A 24,747-nucleotide genomic window follows, 5' to 3' on the forward strand; every position below is an offset into this window, starting at 1 on the left:
GAAGAGGAATTGAAATTTTGCAGATACTGCCTGAAACTAATGATTTTTTAAAAATAATAATTCATAACTTCACTAGCACATGCATTGAGAGAAATGTATCAAAACCAGTTTGCAAGCCCCTACTTCAGACACAGTGCTAGGAAAAGGCACAAAGGAGGAAGATGATTTACAGATAAGTTCTTACTGAAACAGAGAGTGGCAATATGATGTATGCTCAAGTTCTGAAGGATGACTGATGTTTCCTGATTGTTGGGCGAACAGGAAAAATGAAGGAAAAATATGGTACTGACAGAACAGGAAACTCTCCTAATTCATATTTAGTGGTTAGAAAAGCACTAATCCTGGAAAGTGATTTGTTGATAGTCACTAGGAGACATACTATAAAGAGATAACTGCCCAGGTTTGCCTCACCAAAAACACTTCAATGAATCAGGCTTTTAAGCAGGAAAACATCTTTATGCATTGAATGTGCAATTATTCTCATATCATTGTAAAGATCCTTGGAGAGATGCACAGGCCTGTGAAATGATCCTCGTCCTAGACCTGAACCACAAAGGTACTTTTGACATGAAAATGTGACTGAGAGGCCATGTGGAAAGAACAAACAACAACACTTATTTGCAAAACCAACTTGACAAAGCCCCAGTCTGAATTCAGTTTTAAGTCTGCTTTGAAAATGATCTTGGACTAACAGACCTTCCAGTATGAAGGAATCGCAATTAGTCACACTTTAAATTAGGAATAAAAATATTTTGGTCTCATATCCAGTGGCTGGTCTCAAGACTTCACATTCTACAGAGTTAAAATAAATAATTGTTACAAAATCTGTTCCACTCAGCTCCACTGGAATGAAATTCATTGTACAAGATTCAGCAACCTGCTGAAGTAGGTTTTGTTGTGTCTGGAAAGCAGTATTTTTCAGAAACAGGATAACAGAAATATGGGTCAAAGGGTCCAGAAACCATTTTTCTGTACTCATATTCAAGAAAAATACAACCACCTTCCTTTGAAAGAAAGTGGGCAGGAGGGCTGGGGAGTAGGAAGCTAGAAATTTTAACACACAATACTTAGAGTAAAATAATACCCCATGGTCTCCTAGGATGTCTTAAAATAATCAAAGCGGGTTCTAGAGGGTGGAGATAACTGGAGAGATACCTTCATCTAAAGATTTACTGACTTGTACAGAAGATAGCATGGGCAGTAAGTCTTTCTCCTTGTAGTCAAGTAAAGCACTACTAACCTCTTAGTGTGGCCAGGAAATTTCTGTTCATGTGGATGTCAAATTATGCCCAGGGGAAAGTTTTCCAACACAGGTGAATTGCTCTCGATAGGTCTGAGATTTTAAAAAAGAACTCAAGACAAAGCCTTCCAGAACAGTTGTTTCTCAATAGCAGATTACCTTTCATTTGGCAGGATTTGAGATTAGATTGGGCTAATCACATGTATTTTAACTCTAGCACACTAGAAATCCTGCAGGGAAAAAAAAGATCTCTTTTCATATATAATCTGTTAGTGTACATAAGTACCTATGGGAGCTAGCACATATGCAGAATCATACACCTAGCTGCCTGAGGGATAATCAAAATTTCCTGTGTCTACAAAAAAACCATCACTTTGATACTGAAAAAATTATTTGTGAAACAAAAAAAATCAACTACTCACATGGATCCCACAAGCATTTAGCATCTGACTATTTGGAAAAAAATCTGCTTTTCTCTATTCCCTACGGATATTAAAAGGGCTTGTAAAAAGTCATCACATATTGTCTTGACTACATAGAAGAAAATCTAGACATTTAACTGTTTCAAAGTTTATTGAATACTGTTTTCTTTTCCCCCCCAGATCTAAAGATATACAAAATCACAAGAAATAAAAACATGTTTTTCCTTCATAGACGGGATGCTTTTGTTTGTATTTGTTGTGAGGTCCAAGCAAATCCATTTCTTCCAAACCTCGATAACACTGTTAATGAGTAAAGCAGCACTGACAGTTAAAAAAACTAAGATGCTGCCTTTTCCCCTGGTGTTTTCCTTTTGCTCTATTTTGCAGAAAATACAAAGGCACAGTAGGAGGACTGTCCTACCTCTAGAGCTGCAGCATGGAGTCCCTGCTCTGTATCAGTGTTCCGGACTTTGCACTGGTGTCTTGGTCTGAGAGTGCTACTGAACTGGTTTCACAGTTTCACTCTTTGGAGACAGTAGGGTCAGAATATCCCATTACAAGACCCTGTGCCACAATCCCAATGGCAATGTTTTCCATGGTGTCATATACCCTGAAGTCCAGCAATTCTTTCAAGAGCAGCGACAAAAACATACCACTGCTCTGTGTAGCTTCTATTTAATACTCTGCAAATCACTGTCACTAACCCAGGTCTCTGCTGACGTCCAGGACAGCGCTTATACCAGAGGCCTAACCACTTCTTAGCCAGAATGCACTCGTTACAGCACACCAGGCCAGTTTTAGGTCAGCCACGAGGATGATAAATCCAATGAAACTCATGAAAGGTTTAGATCCATGGACATTACACTACACAGACCATCATCTGCAGAAAACATCTACTTATAACAGCCTACTGATGACCAGAAATGCATTGTATCTGTCTGTTGTTCTAAACTGCAAACCTAGCATATTACAACTCCGAGCTTCCAAAATTAAACCGGCGGAAGAACCCAACAGCACAATGTCACTATAAGTACTATGGTTAGACAGATGATTAAACTAAATGAAGAAAAAAAATTCCTGATCATTGCAGAACTAAAAGTAAAGTAAACCAAAAGACTTATCAGATGACAAATTAACCAATTAACAAAGGCAAAGACAGGATATAACTGTACTCATATGAAAGGAAAATAATCCAACATAAATAACAATAATTCTTTGCAAATTTTGCAGTAATACATAGCGTAAGTGGGATAGGAAAAAAAGAAAAACAAAACACCTAGCCAAAAATCAAGAAAGCTGCCTGTAATCTACCCTATTGCCAATTCAAAGAAGGATTGAGAAAATGTTAGTCAATCTATATCACACTGAGAACCCTGAACAGATGGTGTTTCTTTTCAGACAGAAAGTGTTAGTTTAAACTGTTTTAGAAACTACTATAGAATTATGTTGTTACTCCCAGTGGGACAACTTAATTAGTGTTATTAAAATGCAAGCCAAATGAGCCTTATGGTGAGGCATAATATTAATGAAGCAGAATTTTCAGGAGCATCATGATTTCATTTTTATTGCATAAAATGTTACAAAAGCTGAACACTACCCTTTTTAATGTTAACTAAAAATGCACTTTAATTTTTCTTTTTTAACTCTGCTTGCAGACATGTGACAGACCTTTTCTGTTTAAACCACAGCATTTTGCTACCTAGATTTTGTCAGACTATTTTTATAAAGCAAATAGCTTAATAGTGTAGTTAAAACTATATAACTGCTAGATTTAATGATTATTGCTTTTACAAGAAAAAAGATGAATTATCATATATAATGAAAGTAGTTAGTGTGACCATGCAGCAGGTGAAAGGTAAAAATTAAAAACCATAACCAATATTTTTCAGGTATTCACAGATCAAAAACACTGACATATAAAATTAAGAATAAGTAAACCCTGTTTAACATATCTGAAGTAAACAATTATGAAACTGAAGAAACAATTATGAAATAGTTTAAAACTCTCAACTCACAGACCTCAAAATGTGTGCTTCTAGGAGAGACTGCTAAAAGAAAAGGAAACTGTTCTGTCCTTTGCAGACTGCTTTACAGATATAACAGGAAAAAAAAAAAAGGAAGCCTAACACCTTTCCCTGCTCAAAAAACCCTAGAATGATTACTCTTGCCTATTTCCTGAAGCAGTAAACACAGAACTCCCAGTTTGCCTTATGCATGCAACTTAGGTTTTCACAGAAGAAACTTAGCAGAAGAAATATGCCACAAACTAGCTAGTTTCATAAATGTTCATTATTTTATCATTTGCTTTCTGAAATATCACCTTTCTAGTTCCAAAAGGGGTATAGTAGATTCCATATGGTAATTAAGCTAGTGTAAAAACACTGCCATTTCTGAATTTCCAGTTTCAAAAGTAAGAGGACTAGCTGTTACTCTTCAGTAATTATACAGCTAAAAATACAGATAATCCCAGGCAACTAAATCAGAACAGTTGCTTCCTACTCTGTCTTTACATTCACCAATTGGCACTCAGTTTCTTAATTACTGTACTAAACTAAATATGCTAATATCAGCTTGAAAAGTACTGTGCTCTGAACCAGAAGCTCCTCATTCATAATAAAAAATATTAAAAATCAGAAAAATAAAGAAGCAGGAATTACTCAGTATGAATTTCACCATGAAAAGTGACTTCTTTTATGGTTGATGACTTCTTTTATGGTATGAATAACGGTCACATCTCACTGGATTACTTGCAAGGGTAACATCTTAACTTTTTTGGTATATCAGAAATATTCTCCATATTTTTGCATTTCCAGATTTCTACTGTATTTTTACTCTGATCTAGGGTTATAAAGTATGGACTCTTGCCAATCATTTCAATAACTGATGTCATTATGTCTATCCACACAATTTTTATTTCAGTTTTGAGAAAAAACAGCTCTTCCAATCTGTATTTGCAGAATGCTTCAAGTTACTTCAAGATTACAATCTCTTTGCAAACAGAAGGTTTACCTTGGCATCTCCATCTGGTAAGAAGAGATAAGCTCCACTTTTATCTCGGTTACTTGTAGTTCCATACCAAGCAAACTCCACCTTCATTTGATGGTTTTTACCATCTTCTTTGGTATTTATTTTCTAAAAGGACAGAGATTCATGTTTGAAATAGTTGACACACATTTAATTTCCCACAAATAAGCACGGAAATTCTCAAAAAAAGTAAAACATAGGGTTTTGAAACAAAATGCAACACACCTCCAGTAATCCAGACATTCCTGAAAACCACAGTTTCATGTATGCATTTTCTAAGATTATATTATCTGCAGAATTCTCCATCTCTTTTATCTTGAAAATTCTGTCTGCCTTCTCCTGCCTACTATTCCTTATGTATATATTATAGTCAGCTAAGATTGCTTCTGAACTCTCATCCGCTGAAAGCTGGTAAACTCCAATCCCAAGAGGTGGTAGATGTGCCACAAAAGAGATCTGTTGGGAGCAAATAAGAAGCCATTACTAAAAATAGCAAAATAACAACTGTTTACACTGAATTTATGCTCAGGGTAATTCTTTTTTTTCCTGAATAATTTTAGGATGGCTGCATTTTTCCCATAGTACACAAATGACTATGAAATTACACATGACATTCCAAAATTAATAGCTGAATGCTAAGAAGAATTAACAAACAAAAATATCTGCATCACTAATTTGCCCAGCATCAAGATCACCATTATATTAATGTAATAATAATTTTGAATCTTGTTAAGAAAAAATGTTAGCTCTAATGTGCGGTTCTGAGCATCTTTGCTGTTTATTGGAGATGCATGTGTACTGGATCAAGTGCACACAGGTCTTACTTACATTTAAAAATACAAAAAATTTAAATAACTAAATACAAGGCAAGTGCCTCATTTTCAGTCTCTGGTTATTTAAGAGCTATAATCTGCAGAGAAGAGTAATATGCCAGGTACATCTCCAAAGCAATTTGCTTAGAATTTGAAGTCCAGATAAGTAATTTTATTTCTTCTTCCTCAAACAATGACTGTTAATTATTGTGCTGGTTTTGACTGGGATAGACTTAAATTTCTTCATAGTAGGATATATAGTGCCTGGTTTTAGTATTAACCACACTGATAATACAGGGATGTTTTAGCTACTGCTGAGCAGTGCTTATGCAGCATCAGCCCTTTCTGCTTCTCATGCTGCTCAGGCTGAGGGTGCACAAGGAGCTTGGAGGGGACACAAACAGGATAGCTGACCCTATCTGACCAAAGGGATACCCCAGGCCATGTGGTACCACACTCAGCAATAAAAACTGTGGGAAGAAAGAGGAAAAGAGGGATGTTCAGAATGATGACCCTTCCCAAATCACCACTACGTGTGATGGAGCCCTGGTTTTCTGGGGATGGCTGCCCACAGGACACAGTGAATGAATTCCCTGCTTTACTTTCTTGTGTGCACAGCTTTTGCTTTACCAGTTGAATCATCTTCACCTCAGTCCACGAGTTTTCTCACCATTACCCATCCAATTCTCTCCCTCATCCCACTGGACCAGTGAGCAAGTGGCTGTGTGGGGTCAAGTTACTTAATTGGGTTTACCTCCAATAATTATTCCTTTGGGACACAACTGAGAGACACTTATGGAATTATCTCTGCAGGAATGTTATCCTGAAAGAAGTTCTTATGTCAAAAGGAACCAGAATGTAAGTCTGAAAGTAATAAAGTACTATTACAATAATACACCACTACTGTATCACTAGGAATTTAATGAAATAAATTTCTGATGTGGACAATCTTCTATAATGACATATAATTCAAAAATTCTCAGAATCTTTGCTTCAAAAAAAATCCAAGAGGTGGACTCAAAGACATATGTCTAGGTCAAGTATCTGGAAGAGAGAAAAAAAATCTGAATCTAAATGCTTAAGTCACTGCCCTTACAAGACCTTCCAGCTGGAGTGCTTGAGAACATACAGATTGTGTGACTGTGTGTATAGACCATCACTTGAAGAAAGAATCAGCTTTAGAGAGTTAAGGGAAAAGACATACATTAAGTACTTTCTGTTCATGCAGCTGAAACTCATTCTTTAAATGTAATACATCATATCACAAAAGTTTACTAACTTATCATTTTAAGAAACATTAATGCTAAATCCTTGTATGTTTTCTAATTTATTTTTTTTTGCTTAAAACAACTGAATGGTCTACAGAAGATAGAATTGCCAATACATAAAGTATGGTTTTCATTTTCTTCAACTATGAAGTTACAATATCTGTCAAAAATACTTTAATGTTTTTTACTTGAAGTACTGTACCTGATATGCTTCATGTGATACTGTAGTTGCTCCATCCCACACAGCACTAATCTGGACAGTAACAGGTTTTCCCAGTGGAGACAATAATTTAACTTTGGGTGAATTCACATGGACTGAAACCACTGAAAATCGCTCTTGTTCCGTGGGATTATATATCAAAAGGTATCTGAAAAAACATATTTACTAAATTATCTCTTGGCAATCAAGTTTCATCCTTCAGGTTTAGTATTACTGCACATATATTTTACATACAGAGCATTAAAACAACATTAGAACAACAGGTACATACCACAACAAATAAATATACAAAACATAGCCAGGAAACAATGGATATTCAACATCAATTCTCTGCAGGTCTTCTTTTCTTAATGCTAGTACTTCCACAAGAAATTTTGAATATACCTTACTAAAAAATACATTAATTTATCCTGTTAATTACTAAAGAATTTCTATTACAGTTGCAAGCACAATCGAGATATTTAAGGGCATTTTAAATTTATTTTTCAGGCTGAACTATTCAATTCTCATCCACAACTGCCTCCCCTTTAACACAGTTTAGAAAAGATGAAGTAATGAACAAAACCTGCTGTATATAATGTACAAAACCTGCTGTGACATATATTCATTAAAGGAGGTAGTTTGTCTCTGCTCTAAAGGAAAGTACAAAACTATTTAAATTATAATTTCCCAGCATTCATTATGGCAACTGTTTGCATATCTTCACAGGTGTATATGGAATAACTATTTTTTAATGTAATCTTATGCATTTTCTTCCATTTGAATGCAGATTTTATTATTAACTAAAAGAATCAGTCCTGAGCTGAACAGAGTGACTTTATTTGCCTATATTTTTTTTAATCATTATTACAGGTTCATAAATTGTAAGTATAGAAAAATGAAATTATACCAGAACATTTGTGCCTGCCGCACATGTAGGACTATCATTGTACTTCATGTCTTTTCATTGACAAGCTCAAAGGATGCACTATTTACAACCGTTCCCTGAAGTTTCCCTCTATTCATGTCATCCTTTAAACAAAGAACAAAAATTCTATCTTCTATCTTCTTGATCCTCCCCACTGTAAAGCACAATTTACTCCTCCATGAGTATCTTTCAACAGTTTCCATGCTACCCATTTCTTATTTATCAAATCACTCCTTTAACATTTCTTCTGAGTAGATTCTCCTCAGCACTCTCTGCTCCATTTCCTACGCAGACACCTCAGAGTTCAGTCTGTGGTTTTCTTTCCCTTCAAATTCAATTACCTCCTTCCCAGATCAAACCACTTCACCTAGCATTGTCTCTTTCCACCCAAACTACAAATTTGTCACTCAGGTCTTTGACCTAAAGATCACCTGTACCTTGAACTTCTTCCCATTATCTCACATTCTGACTGTAACTCTTCCAGGTTCCTTACCTGAATATTTAGTTGCTCTGTGCTCCATTATTCACTGGCACTACAGCACAACTAAAGTCCTGTGAACAAGTTACTTAAATAGCTTTTCTCTTTTCCAACATTAGCTCTGTAGAGATTGAGGGTAGCGCTCTTTCTACACACATGCCAGAGGACAGTAAGTTCTTCCTGGCACCATAAACTTTGGCAAGCAGTGGACAAAACTGCCGAGATGACACTTTGGAACTAAGGAAATAATAAAACTTCAGGGCTGAGAGACAGCAGCAAACTGCTTCGAGGTAATAAGGAAACACACATCTAACTCCTCCTTTACTCTGAGACTGAGGACTTCTACACAGTTCTGCTGTAACATCAGACTTAAGTTAATCTGCCACTATACCAAGAATCTAATACAGACAAACAAGGAAAATCCTTCCTTTTTCTCCGTAGTGCTGAAAATTCTCAACTACTCTTTTTTCATCCTGTTCTTTGATTTTTTTTTTTGCAACACTACTCTAATTTTAACACATGCAGTTTTGCTCTACAGATATGCAGAATCCTAAGCAGGCTATTGTTTTCCCCTTATCTTTTCACTGGCTTCCTCTTTTTTTCCACTGTCAGACTTTGGCTGGTAAATTCCACAGCACTTCACTGCTACCCTATTACCTCATAATCAGCAGGAAATGAAAGGTCAACTCCAATTTCTCATTAGCTGAATCAACAAAAATCAGAGGCTATATTACCTTTCTGTATCAAGAACCTTTGGATTACCTGCCACACACAGAATGAGTTTCCCCACAAAAATTATTTTCCTTTCAACTCTTTAGATACCTGTGCTGAAGTATTGTTAAATCATGACTTCTATGCATAACAACAAATTTCCATGTATATTTGTGGTCACAACAAAGAAATGCTTTGCGGTGCCCTCTTTTACCCTGTTTCATGTTGAAGACTCCTACATTACCAGACAATGTAACAGTTAACCATATTCTTGGTCAGCTTTTGGAGTCTTTAAGAACTTGTCCAAGACTTTCTGAAAGCCTCTCCAAGACTTGGTTAGGTCATTTTACACTTCTCCTTAACTGGGGTTAACATTCTTTTGGGATAAGATTTCAAATTAAATGTTTTGGTTAATGATTTTTTTGTTTGGTTTGTTTTGTTTTTTAAACAACATTTGTTGAATCAAAACCTAACTAAACCAACACTGGTCTCAGTCTCACCCATTAGAAAGTAGTAACAGAAAAAAATAGAATTAATAAAATACTTCTTAAGAATTTTTCATATTCCTTCAAAGAATAAGGTAAGAACTCTGTCAGGAACAATACAGATTAAGAGATTATCCAATCCCGAGGTTCAAAACAAATCCTAATTCTCACCTATCAGCAGAACATTACAAAAATATTTTATTTATTCAATTTGTTTATACAATGGAATTCCTCAATTCTTATGCCTCCAAGTAAAATGTGAGCCTATGCATATAATAAATTTTCAGTAATGCTACATATCCTCATTAAATTTAAATTATCTGCCAAGCAAAAACATATTAGTGCAAAAATATTTCCAGGAACTTTGTTCACCTTCCCACAGATATAAACATGTTTCACAACTTTAATTAGTCGCATGACAAATTTACTCATGACAAAAGACCTTAGGAACTGCCATATTATTATTATATTTCACCAGACTATTTTTTTTTTTTAATTTGGATAAAACAAAGCTCTTGTTATATCAAGATACATACATTTTATACCTTCTTGAATCAATGCATTATGTGTGTAGAGAATAATAAGGCAGTGAGATGAAGCTACTAATGACAGGGCAGATTTTCATCAGTTGAAATGCAAACATTTTGCCTAGATGCTAGTATTTTGTTTTGAGATATTATTCCAGCATAACTGAAGTATTTACACTAAGTAAGATGTAATTACTGTGCATATACAAAAGCACTGTCTAATGTAATTAAAACACTTTTCTTCCGAAGCACCATTCAACTCTCACCCTTAAATAACATTCCATTATAAAATTTTAAATTTTATATGAAACAAAAGAGCTACACTTCACGCAAACTGTATCACTGCAAACAATGTCATACAAAAATGTTGAGCAAAACTGCTTAATGCATTACAGTTACATTACACACAGAAGTATTACTGATAATAATTAAAGATTTTCTATCCCATATTTTAAGGCAAAACCATTAATATTACTGTCTTTCAGAAGCAGCAAGCAAATATTTTCCTTTCATTACTCAGATCACTGGTCTTTGGCAATAGCACTAAGAAAACTATTAAAGTTCACATCTTTCATCCAGTTAAAGAGTGACAGGGTTTTAATGCTTATTGGTAGAGTTCATATAAAAAAATTTCATCTGAAATACTTTACTTTAGAAGCACCACTATGGCCGAGTGTCAGCCATAATTTCTTTCACTAATTCAAGTTATCTAAGAATTCTGAAACTATTTTAATATAAAAAGTACTGAAACAAAAGGAACTCATATAACTTTCCACAGATAACACCATGACCAATTCACTCACAAAGACCACATATTTCATCTGTGCACAGGGAGCACAAGTTAACTGCTCTCAGCCCATCAAAAAATGAGAAATGGGTGCAGATTTCAGCTCTTAATCCTAAATCGGATTCATTGTAAATATTTGCAATTTCAGAGAAGCAAATCCTAACACCTGTTTTTCAGACACTTTTAGAAAGATATGTTTTGAATTTTTTTACCCCATACTTTTTTGGGTGTCTCAAACGCAGAAGAGGTGTCTCTTAGTCATACAAGCATGACCACTTTCCCTAGATAAAACCTACCATATACCATTAATAAACCCTATTAAATGCACACATTCAAGCATCAAAGAATATTTTTGACTATTCTTTCCTGCAATACAAGATTTAACTTGCTGTGGAACATTTTCAGCCAGAGCAAGAAACAGTCACTCCCCATTCTTATTTCAAATACTTTCATTATTAAAATATCAAGAAAACATGTAAACCGGTGTACCTTTATTTACAGGTAAAAATACTAATAAAGATGATTCAGATCTCTAACAACTTTAATCTTTGTCTCCTAAAAGAATATTTTTTCTTAAACTGAAAAGTTCACTATTTTAAAAGATTGTTGTTTTCTGTTTCACTGATGTGCATCAATATATGGACACATATATTGACATAAACATTTACCAGTAACACTACAATTACCATTTTTTTTTAAGTTCATTCAATGCTGCCTTCACAGGGGAGGCATTCAACTAATGCAAGAAAATACAACTCACTATTAGTAAAAGTCAGAGGGTCACCAGTGACAAAGGCTTATTCAGACCACCTCTTCCATACACTTGGATTCACTACAGCTTAAGACAACAGCTTTCATTGCTCAGCAGAGGATCTTTATTCAAATAAGCTTTGAAAACCAATTCAAAGCTCAGACTGACCAGGTTTACTAAAATTTCTCTGACAAACCCTCTAAGACAGATTGGAACATTTCACATTATAGTTTCATTAGAATCAGTTCCCTACACCCACATGCACAATTTTAATGCAAAAAGTTACAAGAACAAGATCTACAAAGCTAGTTTCTTACACTCTTCTCCTATAGAGGCTAAGTTAAAACACATTAAGTGGTGAAAAAAAAAAAATGCAACAAGTACACCCAAAACTGAGAAAAGGTACAAGCCATGAAGCCAAATGATATAGTATATCAAAGGCCTTCTACTGAAGAATGAAAGAAAACTAACAAATGCACATAAATTCTGAAATATCAAGAGGAGCAGTAATGAAAACACATTAAAATGCTTTAAGCTATAGAGAAAAGGAATTAAGTAACTACATATGTTAAAGGTCACCAGAATAACTGGTGGGTTAGAAATCAGAATTCAGCTAAAAATGTATTCTGAGATCTTGGCAGTAGATGGACTTTGATAGACTAAGACTTTAGAACTCTAAGTAAAACTGAGATTCTCTAAAAAAAATCATCTCACTAGAATGATAAAGAGAAAATCAAAACTGTTTCATATCTTAAAATTGCAAGAAAAATTACTTTGAAAGATGTGAGAAGAGTTAATAAGTAGTAACATTTAATCACCAAACAATGATGTGTATAAGGTAGAAAGAAACTAGGGCTTAGTATTTAAACTGCATAAAGCACTGCTTGCCATGATAGCTTCCAAAAATACCATTAAAAAATTTGAATTATGTGACTTCTGATGTATGTTTTGAAGCTTAAAAAAAAAAAACAACAAAAAAGTCCAAGAAATACAGAATTCTAAAAAAATGCTATGAATTGACACACACAAGCCCTGGGTGGTCCATGTCTTTGGGGATGGAGGCATATGGAACGAAAAGAACAATCACCCACTTAAACCAGATATTTACCTATGCATTGCAAATATGTACAACTTCCCCTGAAGACTTTCATGATTCTTGCACTGAAGCCCAAGACAACATGTACATACTTATTTTCCTCATTTATTTAATACAGAATAAAACTAAAAATAACTTGACCACAAAAATTCCTCTCCTATTATTTAAAAAGTTCTTTCCTTGCTTTAGAGGTCCATGGGGAAAAACTTTGAATCAAACCTAACCATAACAATTCTGGAAAACTGAATATTTTCCCAATATACTCAAAATACTAGGTAAAAAAAAAGTTATGTCAAGCTACCTATCTCTGTTAAAAGCACTTACGGTTCTTCACATAAGACTCAAGGCTTCCTCAGTCAAAAGCATGATTAACATGACTTTTTAAGTACAAGTCCACTCATTCATTTTGTGTACCTTTCTGCTACGAACTACTAAAGATTGACAAAGCCTATAAAACAATTTTTCTGAAAATAAATGCCATATATACAACTTTAATGATTTTTTTTTCTTTTTAATAAGGGGTTCAGGATATTATCTGTTCATACTGACTTTCTGGTTTAACAAAAATCAGATATTTTCCAACATCTCAATCCATATTCTGTTCTTAATACTCTTTTAGGAACAAGACTCATCAAAAGCCAACTGTGCAGGCTCGTGATTGTGACACTCTTCTGGACAGCAGATTAATGCTTTTTTCCTAAAACTCTTCTGTCAGTTACTAAATTGAGCTTCAGAAACTGTATGTTTTACAGCATTTCAAGACACTTCTGATTCCTATTCCAAATCCAATTAGTAAGAAAGTTACGTAACAGAGAAAGTTTTGGACAAAGTCATTCAAAACCTCATGCATGCAAATCATGTGACCAATCCACTTTCCAAACATACTGAAGTCTGATTATTGCTTGTTTTAAAGAAAATTTGGCTCTGACAGTATTTAAACTATTTCCCTCTCTGTTAACATGAATATTTATTTCTGAAATGCAAACAAGTTCTCATGATTTCATCCAAATTATACTTTTCTTATAATGTATTTTTTATTATATTTTATTATGCTATTCAAAACACTGAACTCTATTTCTCTGTGTACCTTGCACTATTATCAGTGACATCAGGCCCACAACCTTCTTTTAATAGAGGTAAACCCTACGAAAAAGAAGGAAACAAAAAGCATCTAAATCAATGTGTCAGTTAATTTTGCCATAAAAAGTCCACAATACCCTGAGGAATGATTTAATGTATTTTTGAAGAGATACGCATGGATACTTTTCCAATAGCAGAGAAATTATTTTCTTCCTAGTTCTTACTCTGAAAGGGAACAAAATCGGTAATACCCATTAGATGGAATCATTCTGCATCAGAGGTTTTTGTGGGGTTTTTTTCCAAAAAGGGAAATACACTTCCATGTCAAGCCATACCAACTAATTTACAGAAAAAGAACTACTGGGAGACAGGGAGATGGAGGAGTGTGGAGAGGTAGAGGGAAACTTATGGATTTTCCAGTATTATGAAATTTCTTGACCCTTTGCATTCCTATAGAGAATTGATCTGTTTCTGTTATCTACATAGTTATTACACTACTCCATAATCCTCACATCATCAGAAATCTACCTTCCCACAGTAGTGAAAATAAAACCTACAAACAAGAAACCCCTCCACAAAACCCCACAAGCATTACTATATAATAGTAGGTGTGCCAAGTGACAAAATAACATTTGTCACTTGGAAAAATGGAAAAAAACAAGAGGGAAAAAACCTTTTTAACCTAAACAGGAAATTCCATTGGCCTGTATGACAAACAGAGTATAAGTTGTTGTGCTTGTGCATTAGGGACAGCAACTTGAAGCAGAGATGTTCTCTTATTAGAGCAATGAGTTTTCATATAAACATCAGGCAACACTTCAGATCACAGGAAGGTCTTGCCTGCCTTAAACCAATCCACTTTTCTCTTTTATTCCACTTGGTCAAACAGAAGTCTGTGTACCAAACAGAACTAGTCTATAATCTTAGGTCATGCTAGGTACAACAAAGTATCCTATTTGGCTATCACTCTCAAGACTAAATTGAAGAAAGGAGTTAAAATCTGGATATTAACAAAAAACCCACTGGACCAAAAGGTTGCTGTAGCTTGACCTCAACCAAAATGAGAATTCAGTAGGATAAACTTTGACAAATGCTGCAATCACTCTTCTTGAAAATATCCAAAAGTGATTATAATGTTTTGCAGCTCAAGAACCAGTTTTCCTAATATACAATTATATTTTTAGTTACTTTAAACAACATTTTCTCCAAGTATGTCTTCATTTTTTCCATTGCAAGTATAATACAACTCTTTGTAACAAACCTGTATGTATTTATCTTCTTCATTATCAGTCTTTTCAAACTGAACAGATTATGCTTTTTCAACATCTCTTTGGTTGCTTTCTTTGAATTAGTACTCATTTCCTGTTCACCTTTCAAGTCTCATCTCTCAAAGTATGTTTTCAAAAGCTAGATACTATATTTTTTTCACTCTTCATCACTCTTGAGTATAGCACACTATTTCAGCTGTATTTTACACAGAATATTTCCATTTCAATCACCCCAAAGCAAAATTGCTTTTGATACCATACAAGTAACACTCTCAATCTGAACTTCTGTAATGCCTAGTCTTCTTCTGCATCACTACTGTCTATCTGATTAGGCAACACATTATTCTTCCACTTGCCTGCTTCATTTCATCCTCTGACTACAAAATAATGTCTCCAGTTTACTAAGATAGTTTTAAATACTAATCCTATATAGAGTGTTCCCAGTATGACTTCAAATTTATAATCTATTTATGATCTACTCTATTAGCATGACTGACAGAAAAGGAAACAACTTGTGACTTTATTATCTGACCTAAAGAATTCCTTGCTTGTATTTGGTCTCACTTTGCACAAAAAAAATTCCTCCCTACTCAGATACCAAAATATATAATTTGAATAATATGTGATATCCAACATTTATCAATGAAAATTTGAAAAACAGCTAGGCAACCAGTTGTTGAGATACAGTGGATACTGAAAACATTACAATTCATAACTATACAATCCAAGACATTTTATCAAATAAAGAAGTCTTTTATGGGGGAAAACTTATGAGTCAAGAGCTACACTCTCAGATATAGTGTCAGATGTAAACACGAAATTTGGGGGAATAGGAGTATGTGTGGTTTAATAAAAATCAAATTAAGCTAAGAGTTCTCTATTTAGTCTCTATCTAGAGTAAAGCAGGCTATCCCCAAAAGAAGATTCCAATAGCTTCCCAAGAGGTTTTTCATTAACCGGATAAAGTTTAAAGAGATTTATCAGCTTACCTAACCGGATAAAATAAATAATGCTAATATGTTCCTCTGCATCACATTCAGATAAGTTCTTTCATTCACTAATACTGTCACAGTTGTAGCAAGAAAAAAAAGTCAATTTACATCTAAGGAGCAAATTGTAATCCAATTTAAATGTTCATTATAGAGTAGAATATTAATCTTGAATACATATAATCAAATATTATCAAATATGAAGAATACTAAAATCTTTTTCATCTTCCTAATAAGACATCTTTTGCAGTTTATGAAAAATATCATGCAGAAGAATTAGTAGGAAGGTAATCTCAACCTGAAACTACAGGCAGACAATATAAATTTGTGCTGCTTTCATAAGGTAGAAAACAGTGGAAACAGAATCTATTATCCACAGATCAGCTCTTCATTTCAATATCCAACTGGTGACATCAAGAAATAAAAAAGAGATACTATTAATAAATAAGTAAATTCACAAGAATTCAGTAGCGACTAACACAATGTAAAATAATGCTATGATTATAACAGTATTTGAAGAGCAAGTGTGTAGTTTAGAAATAGAGTTATGGTAAAATTAAATATTCTTTCTAAGAACAGTTGTGGCTGACAGTTTGGATTAAGATACAAATAAATAAAAGCATGATCCTATGCTTAAAAAAAGTTCCATTATCTTAGTTTGACATTTCAGAATCACTCCAGGATTACTCTTCTTAGTGACAAACCCAAAGCTGAATTTTAGGCTCATTAATGAAGGGGAGAGAACTCACACACATGCATTCCTATGAATTCTCTTTTTTATAACTCTACAGATAAATCTTTATAATATCCATTGCTCATGCAAAAGGCACAGAATTAGGCAGACAACAGACACATAATCCAACCCTCCACTCTCACAGGAAACAGGAACTTTGTGTGTCATTCTCAAGAACAAACCATGGAACACCCTCAAGAAGACAGCATTCACAATAAACAGACAACAGCACAGCAAGAACTACAAATTTTGAGAACACAAAAATATCAACATCAACCTAAGACAAGACTTTTAAACATTATGTACCTATTACATATGCCAGATACATATACTTCCTATATGATTTAGATGGATTGTAGTGGCACACATATCCTAATGTGGAGCACATAACTACTCTCCAGTTAAGGATAAAAGGATTAAGCCCAAAGGCACTATTTTAAATTTGTCTTTTACCACAAAGTTGTGAGGTGTTCTGAGGTCCAAGATGGGCTTGAAGCCCCCTGACTTTTTCAGGATCAGGAAGTACCTTCACTAAAATCCTTTCCTTGTTCCTCTTGTAGTGCAGGCTTTATAAATCTGCATTTAGAAGGGAAAAAAAATCTGGTTCAGAAGAGCAGAAGACTTTTAAGTATTCCATATCACTTCAGTCTGTGCCTTGAGAGTCTTGGACTAACTACAATATTGCCTCAAAGTAACTCCAGTAAAAAGGCTGAAGGGGTCAGTGTCTGGAAAAAAAAAATACACAAATGTACTAATATACGGAAAATGTGTATATTCTACTTCCAAAACTGCTTCAACAAGTACATGCATATAATGCAGATCTTTCAGTTCTATTCAATCATTCACTAGTATATTCCCTCATAATGATCGCTTTGTTTTCTGAAAACAGGGGTTTTTTCCTTCCCCTAAAGTATGTATAGTTTATCTATTTCTTCTGTGTTTCATATGACACTTTCATTACAGTGTTCTCAGAGAAAACCAGAAATTTCTTTTAAGACCTAATTGTTGTATTTCATTTTACTGTTATAATTTTTATAGAAACTGAAACATCAAACACCTTCACAATCTGACTGCACGGGTACTGCAAACTCCAACAAAAAAATGCTGATATTCTGTGCACTGAAATGAAAATCAAAAAGTTGTGCAGTTTTGAAGAACTTAAAAGATTCTACAAATCCTACAAACTATGAACTTATTTAGTGGTTTAATTTTGCAATGGCAAAGATAGTTCGTAAACAAAAATATTTAGAACAGACTGTCATTGGTTCATCAACAATAAGACAGACCAAAAACTGAAAAAAGCTTGATTTATAAGAATTTTTATCCACTGAAGAAGTAAAGATTAAAAGTTTGAAATGTAACAACTTTCGGAATAACTTGAATTTAGAAGCATAACATTCAAAAATTCATTCCACAAAAAACTCTGGAGTACAATTAATTGCAAATTAAAGCTACTTTTTTCTTTTTCTTAATTAAAATTTATATAACTCAAAAAATGTACCACAGTTCAGTTTTAAAGAGTTATCCCTCACATCAAAACAGGCGTTCATCTCCTAGCTTATTTGTTGTTTCGTTTTTAGGGTTCACAGATAAGCTTTCAGAGAGACGTCAAATACCAGTGCCTGGAGTCAGTTCTGAGATAAGCCTGCAGGTAGTATAGTTAACACAAAAAGTAGAAAACTCGCCCAGTACATAAGGAAACCTCTGAAAAAACTGTTGTGACCTTACAGAAAAAAGAGTGGGAATAAAGAGATCAGCGTGCTGTGAACTCTTCCATACCCCTCACTTCCTGTCCAATTAGACACTGTCAATGGAGAGTGCGCCAGTTTTGGTCATAAAGACAGTTGCACAGCTAACTTCCACCTATAAAACAGAATGAATGTATCATGTATCATGGTTTTGGTTTTGTTCATTTTGAAGTCACCCCTTTTACCAGAATGGTTTTTACTGAAATATTTATTTCAAGTTCACATTAACTGATGTTTCTAGAGTCAGACACAGTCTGGATTATCCTGTGTTAGCCAAGCATTTAACTGCCTTTGCAACAGCTCTTCCTTAACAAAAATCAAGGAGAATGCTTTTTAAATACTCATCCGATTCAGTTAAAATGACCTTGAGTTCACCACAAACAGAACATGTTCATGGCAGTAACAGGTCACCTGAAATCTAGAAAATTGATCAGGCAGTTGAACATCAAGAGTAACACTTCAAAGTAATTTAAAAAAAAATCATTACGCTGTATTTAATCTAAGCAGCCAGAATACTGGAAACTAAAAGTGAAGGTTCTTCACATATAATTTTCAAAGTGTTTTCTAATTTTTTAACTTCTTGCACATTTGTATTAAATGTGTGTTTAATACAAGTGCTTAATTAAGCACAACAGAAGCAGAGAGTGTTAAGGCTTGACTGAATGAATATTCATCCTGTCCATCTTCCTTAAAAATATGAATACAGACATTTCACTTTAACGAAAACATAATAAGGTTGTGCATATTGCCATGCCTATTTCACCCAATAAAAACTAGAAATATTTGTTAGGTTAGGGTTCATTTGCTGGCTTATTTTTTTTCCTTCTAGGGAACAAGTGTGCATATTAAAAATGTACAAGTTGCCACAAATATTTCTGAATTCAAATGTTACTGTATTCTTCCCTGTTTTCTCTAAACTTTTTTTTTCCCTCACTGACAATTCAACTCTTTTTTTTTTCCAGCTGTTTCAGAATATAGCTGGGAATACATATGCTACAGAAATCATGCAAGCATAAAAGGTAATTAAAATGTACCTTATTAAACTGCCAAATGCTGTTGGAGGGTCCTTTCCTTGTAACTTAAGTTTAGACTGATTATACTAACAAGGGCAACGCAGGTCAAAAAACCAGAAAACCAAAAAAAAACCCCACCACCAAACTTAAAGTTGCCAAATGAGAGTATTACCCCAGTCCAGTCACTTTCTAAGCTCAGAAAGACACAGTTATGGTATATCACACCAACAAAGCTTCCTTCTCAGAAAAGTTATTCTTGCTGTCATTATCCAACCAAATACAGCAACATACACAGTGCTCTGTCAAGAATTTTTGTGCATTATTCTTTATCACACATTAAGCTTAATAACATAGCTTTAATTTCTATATTATAGTGCTGTGTTGAGAAAGCAGTGGGTACCCCACTTCTTCCAAGTGAATTTTTGAAAAGATAAGCAACTTGAAAAATCTTGGAGGTAAATCAGGATTTTCTTTCTCAAAAAAAGATCACAAATTTTGGACCTAAGAGGTTAGAAACAACTTGTGCCAAAACTTTATTAACTACAATCTTATGCCAAAACCTGCTCACAGATACTGAAGTAAGGATAATAGCCTAGCTGATTTTGTATCCTCTATCTGAAAACAAGAAACTTTCTTTTGTAAGGTGAATATCAATAAACTGCTTGGTGCTTTAATAGATCTTTGAAGAAATAATTGATTACAGCGCATCCTCCTCATAAATAACCCCCTAGGTAACCTAAATATTTCAACTAGTGGAAATTGTGTCTGCTAAGCTATTAAAGTAGCTTGAATAGAAAGATATATCATAATGTTTCTCTAAGATTAGCTGATAGAAGTTATTTGTGGGAAAATTATTAGAATTGTTGGTTTAGTGCTAAAAATAATCCTGGATCAATGATTTTTAGAAATCTTTCAATATCACAGTATCTTCAGTTTGGTTAGGATGCCTTAAACCATGCCTGTAGAGCACAGTGGAGCTCAGTACTGAAACTTCCCGGCCAGGTACACAAAGGTTCAGAAGTTAAAAGAAAACGAGGAGGAAAAAAAAATAAAAAGCATGATTGTTCTTGTTAGGTTTTCTCACTCCCAGGTTCACCATGTTGTGCCAAATGATACTACTAGAAAATCCAAGCTGGTCCAAACAGTCAGTTCAGTAATTTGGGTGTGTATCACACTCCCTTGCAATGTTGCCTCCAGGAAACAATGTAGACAGAACTAAAAAGAAAAGCTAAAAAATCCTCCCATTCACACTGTCAACACATCCTTCATCTGCTACTAACAGCCCAAATGTGACAACAAGACATTCAAACACACCCCACCCTGCCAAGTCCAGTGAGTGCAAGTCTTTTGCCATTTGGGAAGTATGACCTCTGGCAGACTACTTCTAGAAAACCATAATTATATTAAAGGACTGGGCACTCACAGAAGGATGAACCAGCAACCAATTTATCAGCTCACTCGTGGGCTTTTTCTCCAAGACGTGCAGTAATTTCAGATTTCAAAACAAGACAGAAGTAGTTCCACATCTAGTTAGACGTGGAAAGCTTCGTTTTTCAGATGGAAGTAACAATTTTTTAAAAAGCATGCAACTTCATTTAGCAGTTGAAAGGGATGTAGTGTAATTGAAGACTCCATAATTTCAGTATTCAAAAGCCATATCAGAAGACCACTTAGTTGTTCTAAGGTGATAGAGTCACAGTAAGATTTAAAATACTCTGCATACCTATTTAATTGAAATTAACACATTACTTTTTAAATAAAACTATGGATTCATAAAAATAAGGCAACAAAGCACTACAGAGAAGAGATGCCCAGGTGAGGGCAGAAACAATAGCAAATATATTACAAATGGCACCTACTTAGAAATAGTTTCAAAGAAACTTCTCAGCTTCACAACAATATGGAGATACCTAACACTAGAACAATAAATACTGAAAGATAGGTCTTTTCCTGTTTTCTTTTTTTCCATGTAATCAAGTTTTACTAGGTCTCCTGTACAGCCTGTCAGATCGGTTTTCACTACTGACTACAACTTTCATGAGCGGTGAAGAGAACACTTAAATAAAAAACACCAAAAAGGAAGGTTTGATGAAAGACACAAAAACGTACTACCAACTACTTTCTCAGAGAAAAGCAGGTTATATTTGCAACTAGTAAAATAATAAGAAAAAAAAAACGATAGAGTAATTAATCAGATTTTAAAATTATAGGCGATATGAACCAAACTCTTATAAGAATAACCAATTTACAATACAGCTATTTTCAAAAGTCTTGAGATAGAAATGCAAAAGTACCAAAAGCTAAATAGCCAACTAAAGAAAAGTAACATCTTGACAGTTACATTGACTTGATTTCTATCCCATATAATGATATATTAGAATACACTAACAGACAGAAATCTAGAGATTTGATTATAGAGACATGAACAATAAAGACTACTACGAACAGAAGATAAGCAAATAATAAAGTCTTGATGAAAATCAGTATTTTCAATCTGCTAATGCTTCAAAACTTTAAATGAAAAATCGGTTTCTCTCTTACAAGCCTCAGACTTTGAAGTTTAAGTGTCGTAATCCTTAATTATAGATTTATTGAGTTGATTTTATGTTTCTACTGAAATTAACATTTCACACAAAATTCTACTAAAAATCTCAGATGCACTGTCATAATAATCACACACTAGATTTAACCAAATGGTACTGTGCCAGCTTACATACAACTTTTCGCAATGGTAACAATGTCAGTGGAGATTCAGACTACAACCAGAGATAAAGTTAGAAGCCTAAAAAGACTAAGTTCATTTTTATAAACGAAAACAGTTTAACAAACAACATATTCAAATGAAAATTTCAACAACAAAGAAAGCATGAAGTAGTGTACACTTAAGCATTATTTTTGAAGTGTTTCCAAAATGGAAATCACAACAAAAAGAAACAGGGTTTTAGTCGGCAATATCAATATTCTCTTACAATATTTCTCTGCCCCTTCTCCCTCACTTATTTACTCTCTTTATTCTATCTCCCATATTTCTGACTGCACAGTCCTTGGAACATCAACCACATCTTATAAGACTATATGGTACCTTCACATTACCAGACAAGGTAAAATTAGCAATTTTCTATCATTGTTATCTTCTCAGTAAGTTAGGACCAGTTTATAGAACAATAGCAAAAGGTTGCTACAGTAATATTAATTTTAATGTCATGAATATCTATTTAATGCACAACTAAGAGTTTAAAAAAAAAGAAAAAAAAGAAAAAGCAAATGCTTGAAATGAATAAACACCAAAAAGGGAAAAACTTACTCAGCATATTATGCAGAGAAGTAAGTGGAACAGTGGATGCCAACAAAAGGCATATCAGGGGGTGAAAGGGGCACATGGAATATTTCAACAGCTAACCTAGGCAAGGAGAGCAAAAGCAATAAAGCTATCCTCAAACGGCAAAGAAAGTCTAAATTATAACATCCCTCCAGACAAGTGTTTATATACTATATATACAATCCTCTTACAGTGAAGAAACATGAGGGGATAATTTTGAAAATGTTGAAATATTTTAGTTAAATAAACATCTAAGCACCTGAGTCCTTGGTCGTTTTGGATAACATTAAGACAATTTATTAGCATCTATCTAGCACTCCAATAAGAGAGTAAAAGTTCCTACTTAAATAATAGTATGCTCTAGAGAAAAGCTTATATTAAAACACATTATGTACATTTAGTGTCGGAGGACTGAAGACAGCTTTGCCCAAAAGCTCATAAGGACTAAACTTCACTCACTTTTCAATGACTTGATTAGAACTTTTTAACAGTAGTAGTTATTCTGCTGAATAGTCAGATACCTTCATGAATTAGGCAAGTTTTATTAGCTTGCCACTTGCTAGAATTAGAGAAATTAAATACCAACATCAGCAAAAATAGCATTCACTGCTTTTTAAATGAATCTTAAATCTTCCATTCAATGAGCAAAACCCATGTATTACTTGATTTACACACAGTAGCTCTCATACCCATAGGTCTTATTCACTTCATTAGGATTAGTCAACTTTTAATGGATGTGTAAGTTATTTCAGGTAGGATACTGAGTGTTCATGGGAACAGCTGAATGTCAGTTTCAACCGAACACTCTACAACTACATATAAATTAAAAAGAAAGCCTTCTTAATACAGTGGAAAGTTGGAGTTAAGAGAAGACATTGTCCTAGTTTACCTTTTACTTGAATTCTTAAGACAATACAGTATTTAGAAATTGTGTTTTTGAGGCCTTATATAAAAAAGGTTTTGCTCACAATGCTAATTGCAGCACCTGAAATTCTGTTTAATTAGAATTCTCTACTGCTTCTCTCTAGCATAATTTATTTAGTATTACAATGTTCTAAAATCACACAGAAGCAGAATATTTGCTTCAGATGTGGTATGTGAGAAATGCCTATATTTTAACATGCTGTGTCCTCTTTCAATTAGAAATAACAGTATTAGCATAATATCCCAGACTATTTTTTTTTAACTTCTAGCTCTACTTTGAGTGAAAATTGAAAGAAAAAAAAAAAGAAATGGTATAAAAAGCTACTTACTAGGTAATGAAATCACATACATTGCTAAAAGAACCTCAGACACTAAGTAATATGTAAATTATTTACCTTGGTTGCAATGTCAGCTTCATAACTGTCTTGTGTGGCAAAGAATCTTGGGAGGCCTGAACATCATCCTACAAGAGAACATCTTTGAATTTGCTTTTGAATACACTTAAATGGATAATATAGGAACTTTCTCTACTTCATGAATTTTGTGAAGTAGAAAACCATGTTAACAATACCATTAACCAAAGCCTATTTTAGCACGTTACTCAGGATGACAGACCCCTACACTTCATAAAATAAGTATTTCAGATTGACAAAAGAAAGAGGTTCAATTTGGCCCATTCATTGAGAAACACCTGTTTTCATTAAATGCCTTATTAGATGCCAGTATCAAATTTTTACCCATGGTTTTCATTTTTGCATACAAGACTTCATAATCACCAACTTCTTTCAAATTTTGCAAATAATTATCATATATTTTTATTAACTTTCTCTTGCTATAAATTGACCCTGAAACACCACACTGCTGTGTATTTATCACCAGGATTCACTGTCTAGTCTTCTATCAGCTCTTGTTGTTGCCTTATATTGTACCCAGAGAAAAATTTCA

The 24,747-nt window shown here is 34.0% G+C and overlaps 1 protein-coding gene across 2 annotated transcripts in view; it reads right to left on the reverse strand.

The window, feature by feature from the left end:
* MAN2A1 (mannosidase alpha class 2A member 1) overlaps window positions 1-24,747 on the reverse strand; it is a 110,196-nt gene that overhangs the window by 31,828 nt on the left and 53,621 nt on the right. For both annotated transcript variants that reach the window (XM_032675788.1, XM_032675789.1), the window contains exons 12-15: window positions 24,198-24,265; window positions 6,969-7,134; window positions 4,912-5,142; window positions 4,672-4,794 (exon numbers count right to left, since the gene is read on the reverse strand). In XM_032675788.1, coding sequence (XP_032531679.1) covers window positions 4,672-4,794; window positions 4,912-5,142; window positions 6,969-7,134; window positions 24,198-24,265 — 588 coding nt within the window. The remainder of the gene's footprint in view (window positions 1-4,671; window positions 4,795-4,911; window positions 5,143-6,968; window positions 7,135-24,197; window positions 24,266-24,747) is intronic.

This window comes from Chiroxiphia lanceolata, chromosome Z (assembly GCF_009829145.1).
Source record: "Chiroxiphia lanceolata isolate bChiLan1 chromosome Z, bChiLan1.pri, whole genome shotgun sequence".
Classification (NCBI taxonomy): domain Eukaryota; kingdom Metazoa; phylum Chordata; class Aves; order Passeriformes; family Pipridae; genus Chiroxiphia; species Chiroxiphia lanceolata.